Genomic DNA, 15,323 nt, shown 5'->3' on the forward strand with positions numbered 1-15,323 from the left:
CCGACACCAATGCGCGTGACGGAACGAACCCTTTTCTCTTGTATTATTTATTTTTTGTTTTGGTAACATCATAACTCATGGACGACTTCAAAACGTAATAAATCGGTGTTTCCTTGGAAATAATATTGATGTTTCACAAATTTAGAAGAATTACCAAAGGTATATTAAATCATTTAAGTTAAGGATTACATGAAGTGTTTAACTATACGTACCAAATAAATAGGGGCCTATGTGGCATATTGTTTTGACAGTTGTCACTTTATCTATCTGATATTTTGTTTATATTTCAGAATGGAAATGGTTTTGTGCCACCTCTGGTTATTAAGTTATTTCAAGGAGTTCAAGCTTACCCAGTATTGAAAAATGAGAACACCGAGTACGAATATGTGTCCAAGTTACCGTGGCAATGGATGCTAAAGACTTGAGGACCGAGTCTGGTGTGAGTGAACGCAATAATGACGGCAGCAAATACAGTCAAAGCAGCGGTATCGCGCTCCACTGTGACAGAAATAAGTCGTATCAAGATATCGGATCTAACTCATTGGGTAAAGTGGAGGTACAGAACGCGCGGCCATGCGCCGTCATCGGGCCCGACCGAGTCGTGCCTCCGCCAGCCGTCAGCGACGCGTATCACATAAAGAAAGGTCCTGCCGAGCCATGGCCATGCATGGACAACGCGTACAGACGTCTACCCGAATACCCCCATAAGTTAGCCAATTTCCAGAATCCAACAAGAAACATATCACCAAGACAAACATTCCAAGAAAACATGCAGCGTATTATGGTGCCACCCACATACAACTCAATCAAAATAAATGATGACACCAACTATGCTCAAATATCAGATAGAAACAACAGTGTACCTAAAAATATCAAGTTAAACATGCCGCCAGAGGCAAAGTTCTGTGATGTGCCTTATGCTGTTAATCCTACTAGCAGTGAACTTAAAAATGTTAGGAACTCTGAAATGTGTTTACCCAATGTGAATCCCACTGTGACACGGACTGCTCCACATGGATGGCCTCCAGGCAGTGTTAATTTACGATCCACAAGGATGTATAGTGCTCCTGAACTGTACCAATATCAAGAATACCCCAGCTGTGCGGGCCCTCGACCAGTAGTGCCCAGACCTCATAGAACTGTTCCAGAAGAACAGGGCTATGTGTATGCTGACCCTTACTATCAAGAGGGAAACATTCGCTTCAAGCCTTATCCAAGTGTGAAGGAAAGATATCCCCAGCAAAGGTATGAGTACATTGGTAATTATTCTAATCCATTCCATCCACCACCTGGTTTTCCAGCTCATAAATATGAGTTACAGAAGTCTATACCGCCACATCCCTATCCTCCATATCCTCCAATCAAGTATTTGGATAGCCGAGTGGCAGAACCTGTCATGGAAGGATACCAAAGAACTCCCCAAGGTAACTACAACATCCAATATCGTAATCAAGTAATCCATCCAAACTACGGACCAGTAATAAGTAACTGTCCCCAAAATAAAATGCATTCATACCCACCTGATGCTCATATGAAAACAATACCGTCAAACAAACTACCTTATGATAACAGTACTAAAGCATATATTGAATATGATAATAATAGACCCAAAATTTATCCTACAACTGAAAGCTATTTTGTCAATGAAATGCCTAGGATGCCTATGAAGAGCCAAGTTATAATGCCTAATTATTCCACGATAAATGTACATAACCTACCTCCAAATCCATATTACAAAAAAGACACCCAACAATTGAAAAATTATGAGCATATGGCTCATTTTAGAAACATGGACCCTAACATTAATGTACACAACCCTATGTCCAGACACGCTCCTGTGTTTTCACCAAACACACTAGCAATTTCCCCCACAGATTCTAATACTAGTAATGATACAACCCAAACTCTTGGGACCTCTCAAGAAGATTGTGGTTATGTGAGTCAATCATCTACGGCAAGTGTTAGAAGTATTGATTCTGGTGTCAACAGAATACCAAATGAATACCTTAGGAAATATTATGACAATAGGTATGGACCTATGGTCAGAACATCGCCTATGATGTCAAAGTCGCAATTAAATTCTAATAATAATATGTCCAAAGACAAAAAACAAATAGATGTTAGGCAGTTCCTGCAAATGTGGAATGAAGGAGATGAGGAGCAAGAAGAAAATGGCTCTAAAGAAATAATCATCCAGACAGGATCTAGCGAGAAAACCAACTTCAACAAGACAAATGACGGAATGAATAACCAAGAACAACTGTATGTACTTGGTCTTGTAAATGTTCCTAGCGAAGAACTTGCTAAATATGAACATATTCAAAAAGTCTCTAAGTTACCTGAGAATATCAAAGGATATAACAGTATTGAATTACTCAATCAATTTGAAGAGGTGATAGAATCATCGAATATGAGTAACTACAAGACACCAGCCTCCAAAGACTATCACATGGCCATGAAAGTTCACCAGAAACAGGTGACAGGAGTGATACCACCTAGACCTGTTTCACCTTTAGATGTTGAAGCTAAAATAAGTCAGTCCGTCATTCACAAGGAGGTTGGCTGTAATTTTGAAATAAAGCCTTGTAGTCCGAAAATGCTCAATGTAGAAGTAGCTGCACCTGTTCAAAATATTTTGGCTGAAAGGTCAATAGAGAAAGTGGCAAATCCAGTGATAAATAAGTCTCCTATGTTAAATGGAATTAATGAAAATATTGATTGCAACATAATGAAAAGAGGTGATCATCGAATGAATATGAATGAAAACATAAGAATTCCCAGCTGCAAAATGATTAACAATACACAATTTTCAAATACTAATCCTATGGACCCTATTAAAAGCAGTTACAGTTTACAGGACCTCGAAAGTAATTCAGGCCTATGTCTAGCTTCACTACCTCGACTTGACAATGACATTGAATTAAACTTTCCTGAAGTAAATCAACAATTCATTAACGCAAATAAAGGAGATAACAATATTTTATCATCATCAATGAGAGATTTGCCAACATTAGAGGTATTAGATCCACCAGAGAACCAAATGAAAGACAAATATGATCATACTAATTCGTCCAGGGCAGAAAATGATGTTGCAAAATCGCCGTGCATTATGGAATCTGAAACAGAATTTTCTAAATTGAGTAAATACCGTAAAACTAAAATAAATTCCTCAGAACCCAAAGAAATCCTAATACAACACAATGTTAATGCCATCAGAACGGATAGTGTTATAATAAAAAATCCCGAGAATATAAAAAAATACGAAGATAATTTAGACATTTCATTAAAATGTTCAGATAAAAACGTAGTGGATGTTCAGCAAGCTCCAATAAATTTAACAGCACAAGAAAATCTTTCAATTATTGTTAATACATCCCAAAACATACATTCTATTGAAGCAGAAAGAAATACTCTTCTGCCTACTGAAATTGCAATAGACTTCAGTTTAAATAAAGCAGATAACCTAAATAATACTGAATCCATAGAAACAAAAATGGAATCACCAGTTATTGCACCCACACATGTAGAAGAAACCTGTTTAAACACATTTATAAACAGAGAAGTTTCATCTGATCCCATTAGCTTATTACCTGCATTGACTGAGCAACATGATGATGTCGTAAAGGATGATAAGGGAGATAGAGGTTGTGATTTAAGCAACAGTGAAGGAAATGATAATATATCCATCACGAATAATGAAAACAGTGAAAGAAAAGAGAAAACTTCAACTAGCGATGATGACCATAAAATTCTTTTAAATGATTTAGACGAAAACAAAGTAAACGATCCTGTTACAGAACATAAAAGTCCAGATGAAAATGAGTCACCAAATCTACCCGAAACGGAAATGCCAGATAGTGATAATTCGACTGTTCTAATTAGTGATCATAACACAAAAGAAATTAGAAACGATTTAGACACCGGAGATACTCCCAGTGAATTGTCAAAAGAATCAGACTACATGTTTCCAGAAATACATTCAGAATATACAGAAAACCTTACACAAAACTCAAATGAAATTTATGAATTAAACACTAATGATAAAATCGCTGCTAAAGATGAACATGATGAGATAATGGAAAATTGTGAAAATCATGATGATTTAATTGATGAATTAAGTAATTCCATACCTAATGAAACAGAACTTGGTTTGGACACTTCACTAAATAATGAACTTAATGAAATATCAGATACTAGAACTTATCCAGAAATCAGAGAAAAAACACCTTACACCTCACCGTTACACCAAATTGATAACAAACAATTTCAGTTAAATGAAGATTTATGTCATGATCGCTCTGAAAATAAAGAACAAACAAAAGAGATGATTACAGAAGAGATTCCCAAAGATTATGAGATAGATCATACTGATGGTAACATCGAAAATGATAACTCCTTACAGTTACTGAAGGATGACAAAATCGAAAATGATAACTCCTCACACTTACCGACTAAACTTTCATCATCGTCATCAGATCTAGAAGAGGATTTAAACAAAACAAATAATGAAGTCTTTCTAGATACACCAACCTGTACAAAACAATCGGACCTTTATGACTGTGACCAAACAATTAATGGAGATTTAGGAGACAAACTGTATAAGCCAATCCCACGAGACTTTTTGTATTTCAACAAAGAATTGTATTCGCCTTGGATTCAAAAATTACTCACATTTTCCGAAGGAAATTGTAACAATGTAACACCAGAAAATGTTGTCGACAGCAGTGATGACTTTTTATATGACTCGATGGAATCCTTAAATACTTCAACAGTGGCTGTAGTAAAACAAAATGACTGTGATTTAGATATGAGTAAATCACCATTTAAAGATGATGAACCAATGTCTGAAGATGATGAACCACCATTTGATGATGACAAACCACCATTTGAAAATGATAAACTACCATGTGAAGATGATATACCACCATATAAAGATGACAAACCACCGTTAGAAGATGACAATCCACTATTTGAAGATGACAAACCACCATTTGAAAATGATAAACCACCATGTGAAGATGATAAACCACCATATAAAGATGACAAACCATCCTTTGAAGGTTACAATTCACCATTTGAAGATAACAATCCACCATTTGAAGATAACAATCCACCATTTGAAGATAACAATCCACTAATTGAAGATAACAATTCACCAATTGAAGATGACAATCCGCCATTTGAAGATGATAAACCACCAGTCGAAGATGACACACCACCATTTGAAGATAACACCCCATTATTTGAAGATGACAAACCATCATTTCAAGATGACAAACCATCATTTCAAGATGACAAACCATCATTTCAAGATGACAAACCATCATTTCAAGATGACAAACCACCATTTCAAGATGACCAACCAGCATTTGAAGATAGAACCCCATCATTTGAAGATAACAACTCACCATCTAAAGATGACAATCCACTATTTGAAGAAGACAAACCAACATTTGAAGATGACAATCCATCATTTAAAGATGAGACACCACCATTGGAAGATGACATGTCCAAAAGTGTAACAGAAGACCTGGATCAAGATAACCATAGTGATATAGAAATGGAAACAGATAATGCTAGTGTTATAAATTCTCCTGTTTTAGACGACTACATCGACGAGTCAGTTACGAATCAAGTCGATTTAAATAGCCAAATCGACTCTGAGGATAATTTTAAAATGGAAGAAAATTCTGTAGCTCCTGAAGTTGTTGCCGATGATGAGCCATGCCTCAACAATAATGATGTAACTGAATCTTGTATAGAGTCCGATATTGAGGAAAATACCCTCGCAGACGAAAATGTAAACGCTAGTTACGAAGATCAGATTAATAGTGATGTTGATAATCAATGTGAGGTTGCATCTGAAGTAAGTGAATTAGATACATCTAAAGAAGAAGAAGTCGCCTATGAATCGATTCAATGTCCACCAGATCAATGTAATGATCAGAATGATGATAGAAAACAGAATACAACGTTAGAAACGAATGACTCTGAGAATGTACGTTTTCCTTCCAATGAAATCCCGTATAAAAAGTGTAACCGCCTTAAAAGATCCCTATCAGATTCTGCATTAAACATGTACAACAATGAAGAACAGACAAAACAGGAAAATGAAGATAATGTACAGTTTATTTGGCCATTTAAACGTAGAAAGGTCAATAAAGTAAACAATGAATTTATAGCTCAAAATTTATGCAATATAATTCATAATAATAGACGTAATTCAGTGTCTTCTTTTTATAATGAAGAAAATGTTTCATTTTGTATTTTTATAGACAATAGTTGCATTATAACTGAAGAAGAAAATGAAGAAACAGAGAAAGTTTGTTATACAGAACTTGCGGAAGATTGTCTACACGATGACTTAAATACTGAGACTTTATCAGAAGATATATCAACTCCACAACCAGAACACACTTGTGATTATTCAGATTCAGTTGTAGTGGATTGTGAAGAAGAAAAGGCCTTAGAAGAGTCATGGGTGGAAGATGTGGGTTGTGAAGAAACGATTATTGATGACGATGTTGCCGAAGACATCGAAATTTGCGAACCTTCGTCCCCAAAAGACGTTATTTTGTCTGATAATGAAGAGTCTGGTGTTTTTAGTAGCAGCGAACACACCGATAAAGTGAAGTCAATATATGGTGATAAAATGTGTAGCGATGATGCTCTATTCGTTGAAACTCTGTATAATACTCCACAAATGGATGTAAATAAAACTTTGTATAGTAGAGAAACTCGTGTTTCTGAAGAATATGACAGATATTATGATAACTATTCTTTAGAAAAAATGTTATCAGAATCTAATGAGCCACCATTGTCTCCTTACGTTCCACCATATATTGACAAAATTTTAAATTCTGGGAAATTAAATCCTAAAGAAACGCCAGAAGACAAGGAGAATGTTAGTGAAGGAACTTCATCTCCATTCCAAAATAAGAGTAATGCTTTAGACATTGTTGTAGATATTAACGTTGATAAAAATGAACGTGAAAATCGACATTCCATAGAATTTTTTGCGAAAACTCAAGAAGATGCCGTGCATTCATGTGAATCCAGTGTCGATGATGTATTTACGTATAATCAGAAAGACGACGATGCAGTTTATACGTCCAGTTCACCTGAAGTATCCTCTACCACTTCGGAAGAGAAAAATTCCGGCATATTATTAAAAATAACAAACTATAAAGGTTCTAGAATATCACAAATTAATGATATTAGTAGTGTTAATAAGAGATCTAGTTGCAAGTTTACAGAAGAAAAGGAATATTTACATTCTCACGCAAATTTTTCCTCACATCGACCACTTTTGACTAAAGCAGCTCAAAAATATATTCCCCCTTTAAAAGAATCCATCCGTGATCTTAAAGTCAAACTTTCTTTACCTCAACATAGTCTTATGAAGCTAAAGCAATTAAAAATGTCCAAAGATGAACCAAAGCTGAGTAAACAAAATGTTTCAACTCCTCGCATTCCTAAGAAACCAAAGCCTAAATTTGAAGATGTCCTTAAAAGTATAGATGAAATGCAATTTAAAATGCATAAGGAAAAGACCAAAAAACCAAAAAAATCTATTCCTAAAGTAGTTATTAAGAAAAATCAAAACGGTTCTCATTACGCGAGTACTTCAAATAAAGACGATTTCAACCCGGATTTGACAGGTAGAAAGTGGCAACCATGGGTGTTTATAGAGAAAAACCATTTTATTGACAAAATGGCAACTAGAAACAAAACCAAGGCTATATATAGCCACAGGAAGAGGACTTATGTGTTAGCTGAAAAGTTTCAGAAGTATAAGTCTGCAAGCAGTGCTAAGTTTGTGATATCGCCACCGATATCTGACAACTCCTCTTCCTCGGGACTTAAATACACGATAAGATTAAAACATAATTACTGAGTGTAGTTTGTGTTGAGTGTCGCAGTTCCTTGGGTCTATGTATAATAATTAACAGCCATATTGGCTTCTGTGTTAATGGATCCCACCCCAATGAAGGTCTCGTGTTATCATTCCTACGATTCCATTTTAGTTTTTTAGTAGTTACCCATGTTAGTTTACTATATAGTTTATATAACGAAGCCAAATTCAATACTAAGTGTGATATAAAAGAAAAGAATTGTTATTGTTTGATAGTGCAATTTGATCTGATCTGTAATTTGTTAGAGTTTCAAATTTTATTATAATCGTTTTTACCTGCTGTGCCTGTCATTCCATTTTTATTAGTGTTATTGATTAGTACTATTTATTTCTTAGAATTGCACCTTCAAGATTTTAGTTATTTATTTAGCCATAATTTATGAGTATTATCTCCGTTAAATATTTGATTCCAAATAATACTGATATTTCTAATAAATATGTTTATGTTTGAATAATGTTTAGATGAGTTTTCTGTAAGTTGATTTATTCGTATTGGCGGCGGAGTCCATGCCTAAGTAAATGTTTTGTAAATATAGTTGATGTGTGAAGTGGTGTGTGCAATCAAGGTCACCTAACATAAAAATGTACTTATACCTAGTCTATGATAATAATTGGTAATAGTCCGATATAGATAATCATATTTTTGTGTGCCTATTTAAAGAATTTATTTGTAATCTATCGATAAATCGATCCACTCCATTTGATGAAACATGTCGTAAACCTCTTTCTGTCTTCCGTCGCCAAAGTTGAGAGCGTCGCTGTAATGTATAAATGTGGTGCTTCAATCTGAAACCCGAGTGTACACCATGTGTACACGGCTAGGTTCATTATCGTTATATCGTCCGTGATGAACGCAGCTTGCAAATATCCTGATTATACTTATACAATGTCCATAGAGCCGATAGAGCGCTGTACAGCTTGTTCTAGCGGTCGATACAAAGATAGTGGACTAATTTTGATGATATTTATGTACCTTGGCAATGAAATAATCACTGTGTGGTTTTGACAAGATGTTATATATTAGTGTTAGTACGACCAGTGCCTTCGGTACTGTCCAGATTGCTCACGTATAGTAAATATTAAGCACATGTGTAATCATGTCTGATAGATATTGATTTGACTGCAACATGTATCTATGTTACTGTGTAGGCGAAGTACAAAATTTGCACACTTTAATTGTTAATACCTTATAATGTAACGTGTATTTTGTAAGAATATGTTCGTTCAATATCATTCAATAATTTTGTTTGTAATGATGTTGCAGTGAAACAACATAGTGTAGGTAGGTAATAAAATTAAAGCGTGAAATAACCAAAGCCAATACTCAGAAATAATAGATGTTGAGAAAGTGTGTACGTACGTAGGTACCTACTGAATGTATACCTACACGGCGAAATAGCTGCCGGATGCGATACGTCTCGTATTGGAGAGGTAGATGTATCATAATAATCTATGTAAAATATCAATATAATTTATACAAATTGCACCCAGAATATTTATTGGGCATATTTTCATATACGTACCTAGGTTGCGAAGTTTTACTACACATTGTTCCAATACAGGTCCATGTTTTACGTGGTAAGCAGCGATAGGATACGCTGACAGTGCCTTCTACATAGTGCTGATATTATACAAGCAGTACCTTCGTGTACCTATGTCTTAGGACAATTGTTACTACATACGTTTTGGCCATTTTAAATATTTTGGAAATATCTGTTGATCTCATAAAGGCACTCACCGATTCATGTTTTGCCTTATCGTGCCTATAAATATATTTTATTATTAAAATACACTATTTTGATATCATGTACAGGGTGTTCAATAAATATACCAAATATATGTGCTTTTAAGTCCTGCATACATGTATTTGCAAAGTGTTGCCTTCGTAGATAAAATATTTTAGAAATACATCATAGTGTTATTGTGTAACAAGTAATTGAAATAATATTTTAAATGTGTTGAAATTCCGTATAAGATGGTCGGTTATACAGTTTAATTTATTTATAGATCATAATATATTGTATGAGAAATGGTAGTTTTAAGTAATAGTCGTAAGTTTTATGGATAATAAATGTACAAAGGTAAAGTTAAGAGATGTGTTGATTTGCGCCCTGGATTTATTTGGGCACATAACCTCAGTAGCGTTGAGGCTGGATATTTACCAAAATGACAGTTTGCTGGTACACGTGCATGTAATGGTGAGACGCGGCGCGCTGCCTGCGCCTGCGCCTGCCTGCCTGCAGGCGGTGCCCGGGGGTGGCGCGCAGTCTCGCAGACTGATGACTGATTACTTCACGTTCACATAGAGTCCTATCATAGAATTTATTTCATCGTAACTTTCGATACCTTGTATGTTTGTTATGCACTATTGAGTGGATTGTTGTTTTTTTTCCTGCACTTGTTGGCCATTGTTATAACTAAGTTAATTAATGGTATATTCTATTGTGGTTAAATTATTTAATTAAGGGTTATGGATTAGTTATTATTGATGATTTAATAATTAGATATTTGTTTGTCGTTTAAATGTTAATGCATATCTTCTTATGCCAGTAACGCACGTGATAATGTATGGTGATAGACGTAATATTGGACACACTTGCTCTAAAACTGAGTGGTTTATAAACTCAAGTGTGACACATTATACTGTTAATTAATGGGATGTTATTATGTATTACGTTTTCGAGTGGTACCTAGTTTTGAAATTGTTCTATAATTGACCAAAATAAATGTGTTCGCAGTAAATATACGTTTATTACTTATTACAATTAAATTCATTATTACACAGGTATATTAACTTTCACAGCTTCTTGCCGTATGGCGCTGATCAGCTCTTGGTTCACCAGAAATACGAAGCGAAGTCCGGCAATCTGGGTACAAAAAATAAAACTTAACTATTGATCTAATAGCTTTGCAATCAATATATCTAATGCCCACTAACTTCAACATAATTTCCAATAACTGCAATCAATATACGGATCCAAGAATTCAACCTAAATTCTGCTTGTTGAAAAAGCATTAAGCTGAATTAAGTTTTAAACATGGGCAAACTATTGAGTGGTCTCATAACATTCATTATGCCAAAATTGCCATAATCCAGCAGTAATGGTGACGTCCGAAATCATGGGTTGTACAACAATGGCATGATATAATCGGTAAGACTAATGACACGCAAAACATTACGAGCATATAAGTAGGTACCTCGATGACGGTGTTGTGATTGAGCTTCACTTTGTTGCCTGGCAGCACTGGCCGCCCGTCCACGAATATGGGCCGTTTGCCCTCCGACGACATAAAGAAGTCCCCGCTGTTCCGCAGCCGAATGGTCGCCTGCTTCCGAGACACCTTCGCCGCCGGCCCTTCCAAAGTCAGATCCACATCGATATTGTTGTCCCGCGTACTACGGCCAACTGCGATCTAGTAAACAAAAACGTAAAAACATTAATTCAAATCTTCATTCCATACAAATGTTATTGGAGTTTTATACTTTTAAATTGTGTTCTGACGTAGCACATAATCTGCATACAATGCCTTTAAATCTAATCGTATTTTTAATTAACTTTTCATGTAAGGTGTACCTAAAATATCAAGTTGATGATAATTAATTATCATACTTGGTTTGTTAAAAGTCTGATAGTATAAAAACCTATGAAATTAATTTATACAACAATACGTTTCACGTCGCCACTACGCAGTATATCTACTGAGCTAATTATTACCGCAGACCGTGAATTACAGTGCAGTTACTAATTAATACGGTGAATTTAAATTAAATGATAGAAAACTTTCCAAGCAGGCTTTGTCAAATTGGACATAATTTTTGTGAGACATCGACTTAAAACTACTTTCAGTTTGCGTAGTGTAGGTACCTGCGTGGGTGGGTAGACGGCTATCAATAAAAATTCACGTTTTCCCCATAAATAAACTGTTCACATAGTTTACCCACGTGTCGTAATAATGCGCAACGATATCCTTCTTCGCATGTTCGTAACAAAAGCCATCAAAATACTGAAACCACTCAACAAGTTTTGCGTAAAATCGACGTTTATTAAACACGCACGCTAGCAATTAAAACACAATCGAAATCGGAAACTAATTAACGAATGCACTATGAAACGAATGGTGTTGATAATAGTCGTTTAAAACAATACCTGCTTATAATAATTTGTAATAAGGACGGACAATCGCTTGCTGACAAATTAATACATTGAAATCACACGTCTTATCTACATTCCGTGACTATAAAACTACTAAATATGTTTACAATCTATTAAATATGAAATATCTTAGATAGCGTCACCGGTATTTTCATATTTAAATAAATTATAGTAAAGAAAAACTAATGAGATTTATTATGCAAAATTTTTAAAGCACAGTCGGAGAGAGAATGGTGTGGACGTGGTCGATTTAAACTTTTTGTGCGACTGTACTGTTTAATGATTGTGTTCATTAGTATTGTGTTATTAACAAAGCAGATAGAGCTGTTGACATACTAATTGAACAGATAAGGTTATCAAGTAACTAGTTATTCGTAAAGCTGATTATGTGCAAGTACCTCGCTGTGTTCGTTACTGTATATATGTGACTTCTATTTTTTTCCTTTTACTTGATAGCAGTGCTGAATTATTTTAAAGTGTAAAATATACTAAATTGTTCTACTTCAGTTTTTTTTCTTAAACACAAAATATGCAAGTGGAACGGTGGTTTGTTTTTCTACGTTTTTATATTTATTACCATGGTAACATTTAGGCTCGTTACGGTTGCTTACTCAAATGAGCCGTATTTTTATTTTAATACACAGTGAGTTTAATATTGTATTGCCTTTAATGTGTAATTGTAAATCTATAGTTAGATTTTATGGGTATTCACGACCGGTTTAGGTTTCACATCCTCCGGAAAATTCAATAATTAAACTGAGCAATTTAAACCTAACTTGATGTGTAGGTAATAGTTTTATCTCGTAAACATTATTATAGACTGTGTCTCAAATTGTCACAGAAAAGTTATTACAGGTGAATTCCTTGCCATCTGTGTAAAAGTAATGTATTGTTTTAAGAAATCTGCAGTAGGTAACCCATTAAATGACAGTAGCGGCGGTTCAGTGACACAGATGTGCACTTTCATTACCTGTGGCACCGTTACGTTCAAACCTGGTAAGACTGAAATGACAGACATTTCTAGGTTATCTTTAAATTACTAAGGTAAAGGCACCTATAAAAATCTGCCTATAAGTGTTCAAAATGAAGAAAAACTAATAAAACCTCAGAATTTCACTTAATTTGTAAAAAATACAATTTCTTGACATATCTGATACTCAGTAGTTGTCTAAGGAAGCATAACAAAAACCACTACGTAGAATTGAATATGGATTTCAGCAATGCGTTTCTGCTGGATTCCAAAACATCACAATAGACTCCTTATAATCACCAAACAACGCAGCAGTCTTCAAATATAGAATTAAAAGGCAAGATGGCGTGACAATTTCTGTCATGGCTTTATAACTGCGAATGGGCGGGAAAGTCATTACACGTAATGAGCTTCGTGGTTAACCATGTTATTTCTTAATCTGTTTAGTGTTAACATTGTTTTTTCTTTGAAAGTAATGTTATTAGGAAGAAATTGTTTGATTATTTATTTATTTATGAATGAACCACTATAGGTGGGCAACTGGGCACCTATTAAACACTGAATTAAAAGGGTTCTACTTCATTAAAAGGGGGTTGGATTTAGTAATTCGAAGACCGAAAATATTGGCAATAAGTTTCACCATCGAAAAAGAAAAATAAATAAGTACCTCAAGAAAACGTATGCGATTAGAATAAAGAAATAAATTAAATAACTAACGGTAGAAGGAACAGCATTGTTTATTATTGGGTGAAACGTCATTGTGACAGTACCTATACCAATGTAGGTATGTATATGTAGATTTAGATGGGTGCCCACGCCCGCATCCGCCTATCCGTAAACTACGTAGGTACCTATAGGTTAATCAACTGTTGTTATTTTTGGCACATTCTGTACAAAAAAATGATAATTTGAATGTGGTATGTTCAGTACCATTTGCAATTTAGACAAATCGAATAGCAATTACCTATGAGAAGCATAAAAAAATTACGTGCTTATTATTATTAAGTCATGAAACATCGATTAGTGGATGAGTGACCAATTTTAACACAAGGCTCTATTATATCATCTGGAGTGGATATACTTAAATCCAACGGTCCATATTCACATTTAAAGTCGTTACGGGTTAGTCACAAGCACGGAAGTCTGCAATTGGGTCAAACCAAAAATGTCGCATCACCTCTGATCGTTTGTAAAAGTTAGAAGGTCGTTCTATGTAAAATATAAAACAAGACAGACGAATCTGGTTAATTATCGTGACAATTGGAAACTTAAAGCATTAACTGACAAAAGAAAACTGTTGAAGGCAAATCCTAAGAGGTGGCGGTTAACGTGTTAATTGCGAAAAAAGTAACAGAAATGAACAAATCAAAAGTATCTTTCTTTATAATAATGCTTCTTTTGAACCCTCAACCATGACTTCGCATTTCCTTTCAGCGACTAACAATAAGTCTGACATTTCAACCAGTCTCCACATTTCTATTTTTATTTTTAAGATGACAACACGACACGAACTGCAGTTATCATTAATATTGCAAATACCGCGGGCTCGTCCATTCCAAATATTGGAAACGCTATCCAAATACCTACCCCAATATTAATATTTCTACAAAGGTAACGAACTCCAAACACGTAAATGCGTTAGTCTTGTCTTGAAGTTTCTATAAATTAGCATTTAGCAATATCGTGCTTTCGCAGCATTAAAGTTTTGGTACTAAATAAATCAAAAGATTGTATAAAATATGTCCACCTGAATTGCAAATCCCCTTTGCAAGAACAACAATTATTTACGATGGATGGTGAGACGCATTAGACTTAGGTGTTTTGAAAAAATGGTCACAATATTACTGAAAAAGATAGCATGCAGGTTTTTGCACTGCAGATGGGGATATTCGCAAGCGCAGGTACTTTAGGCTTGCCCCTATTTCATGGGGTTCGAACTACCGGCAATTGGTAAAATACTGCTTTTCTTATTCATTCTTATTTGTAAACATGAATCAACATATGGATGATATATTGTGACACAAAATTAGTAACAACATTACTAAGTAATAGACAAGAGAAGTAAAAGAAAAACGACACGTCACGCTGTTTTTATAATGGACAGTCAAGGCATAGATGCCTATCGTAAGTATTAATGTGGACTAAGAATTTGGTCATAATATGGGTATTTGGTCTAAACCAATATTAGGCATCATTAATAACAATGTTGACCACGAGATCCACGGGTGGATAAAATTTCTATTATAATTTCCTCATTAACATTTGTCTATCAATTCATGTGTCC

General features: G+C 34.8%; 2 protein-coding genes across 3 annotated transcripts in view; one reads left to right on the forward strand and one right to left on the reverse strand.

Moving 5' to 3' along the window:
* LOC118278227 (uncharacterized) lies at positions 1-10,657 on the forward strand. Of its 2 annotated transcripts, XM_050699097.1 has the most exons (3): positions 1-159; positions 291-5,060; positions 5,103-10,657. In XM_050699097.1, the coding sequence occupies exons 2-3, from the start codon at positions 407-409 to the stop codon at positions 7,895-7,897; spliced, it is 7,449 nt and encodes a 2,482-aa protein (XP_050555054.1). In that variant the 5' UTR covers positions 1-159; positions 291-406; the 3' UTR covers positions 7,898-10,657. The 2 variants fall into 2 exon arrangements, with proteins under 2 accessions (XP_050555054.1, XP_035453250.2); XM_035597357.2 differs by having other exon boundaries at positions 291-10,657.
* Positions 10,647-15,323, reverse strand: part of LOC118278236 (microspherule protein 1) — a 23,400-nt gene continuing 18,723 nt past the window's right edge. Inside the window, exons 7-8 of the mRNA XM_035597368.2 lie at positions 11,114-11,329; positions 10,647-10,782 (exon numbers count right to left, since the gene is read on the reverse strand). Of these exons, the coding sequence (XP_035453261.1) occupies positions 10,693-10,782; positions 11,114-11,329 (306 nt within the window). The 3' untranslated portion in view covers positions 10,647-10,692. The remainder of the gene's footprint in view (positions 10,783-11,113; positions 11,330-15,323) is intronic.

Source organism: Spodoptera frugiperda, chromosome 15 (assembly GCF_023101765.2).
Source record: "Spodoptera frugiperda isolate SF20-4 chromosome 15, AGI-APGP_CSIRO_Sfru_2.0, whole genome shotgun sequence".
Classification (NCBI taxonomy): domain Eukaryota; kingdom Metazoa; phylum Arthropoda; class Insecta; order Lepidoptera; family Noctuidae; genus Spodoptera; species Spodoptera frugiperda.

Bases quoted from the DNA above. Each gene is read 5' to 3' on its own strand.
- LOC118278227 (XM_035597357.2), top strand. From the start codon at position 407: ATGGATGCTAAAGACTTGAGGACCGAGTCTGGTGTGAGTGAACGCAAT.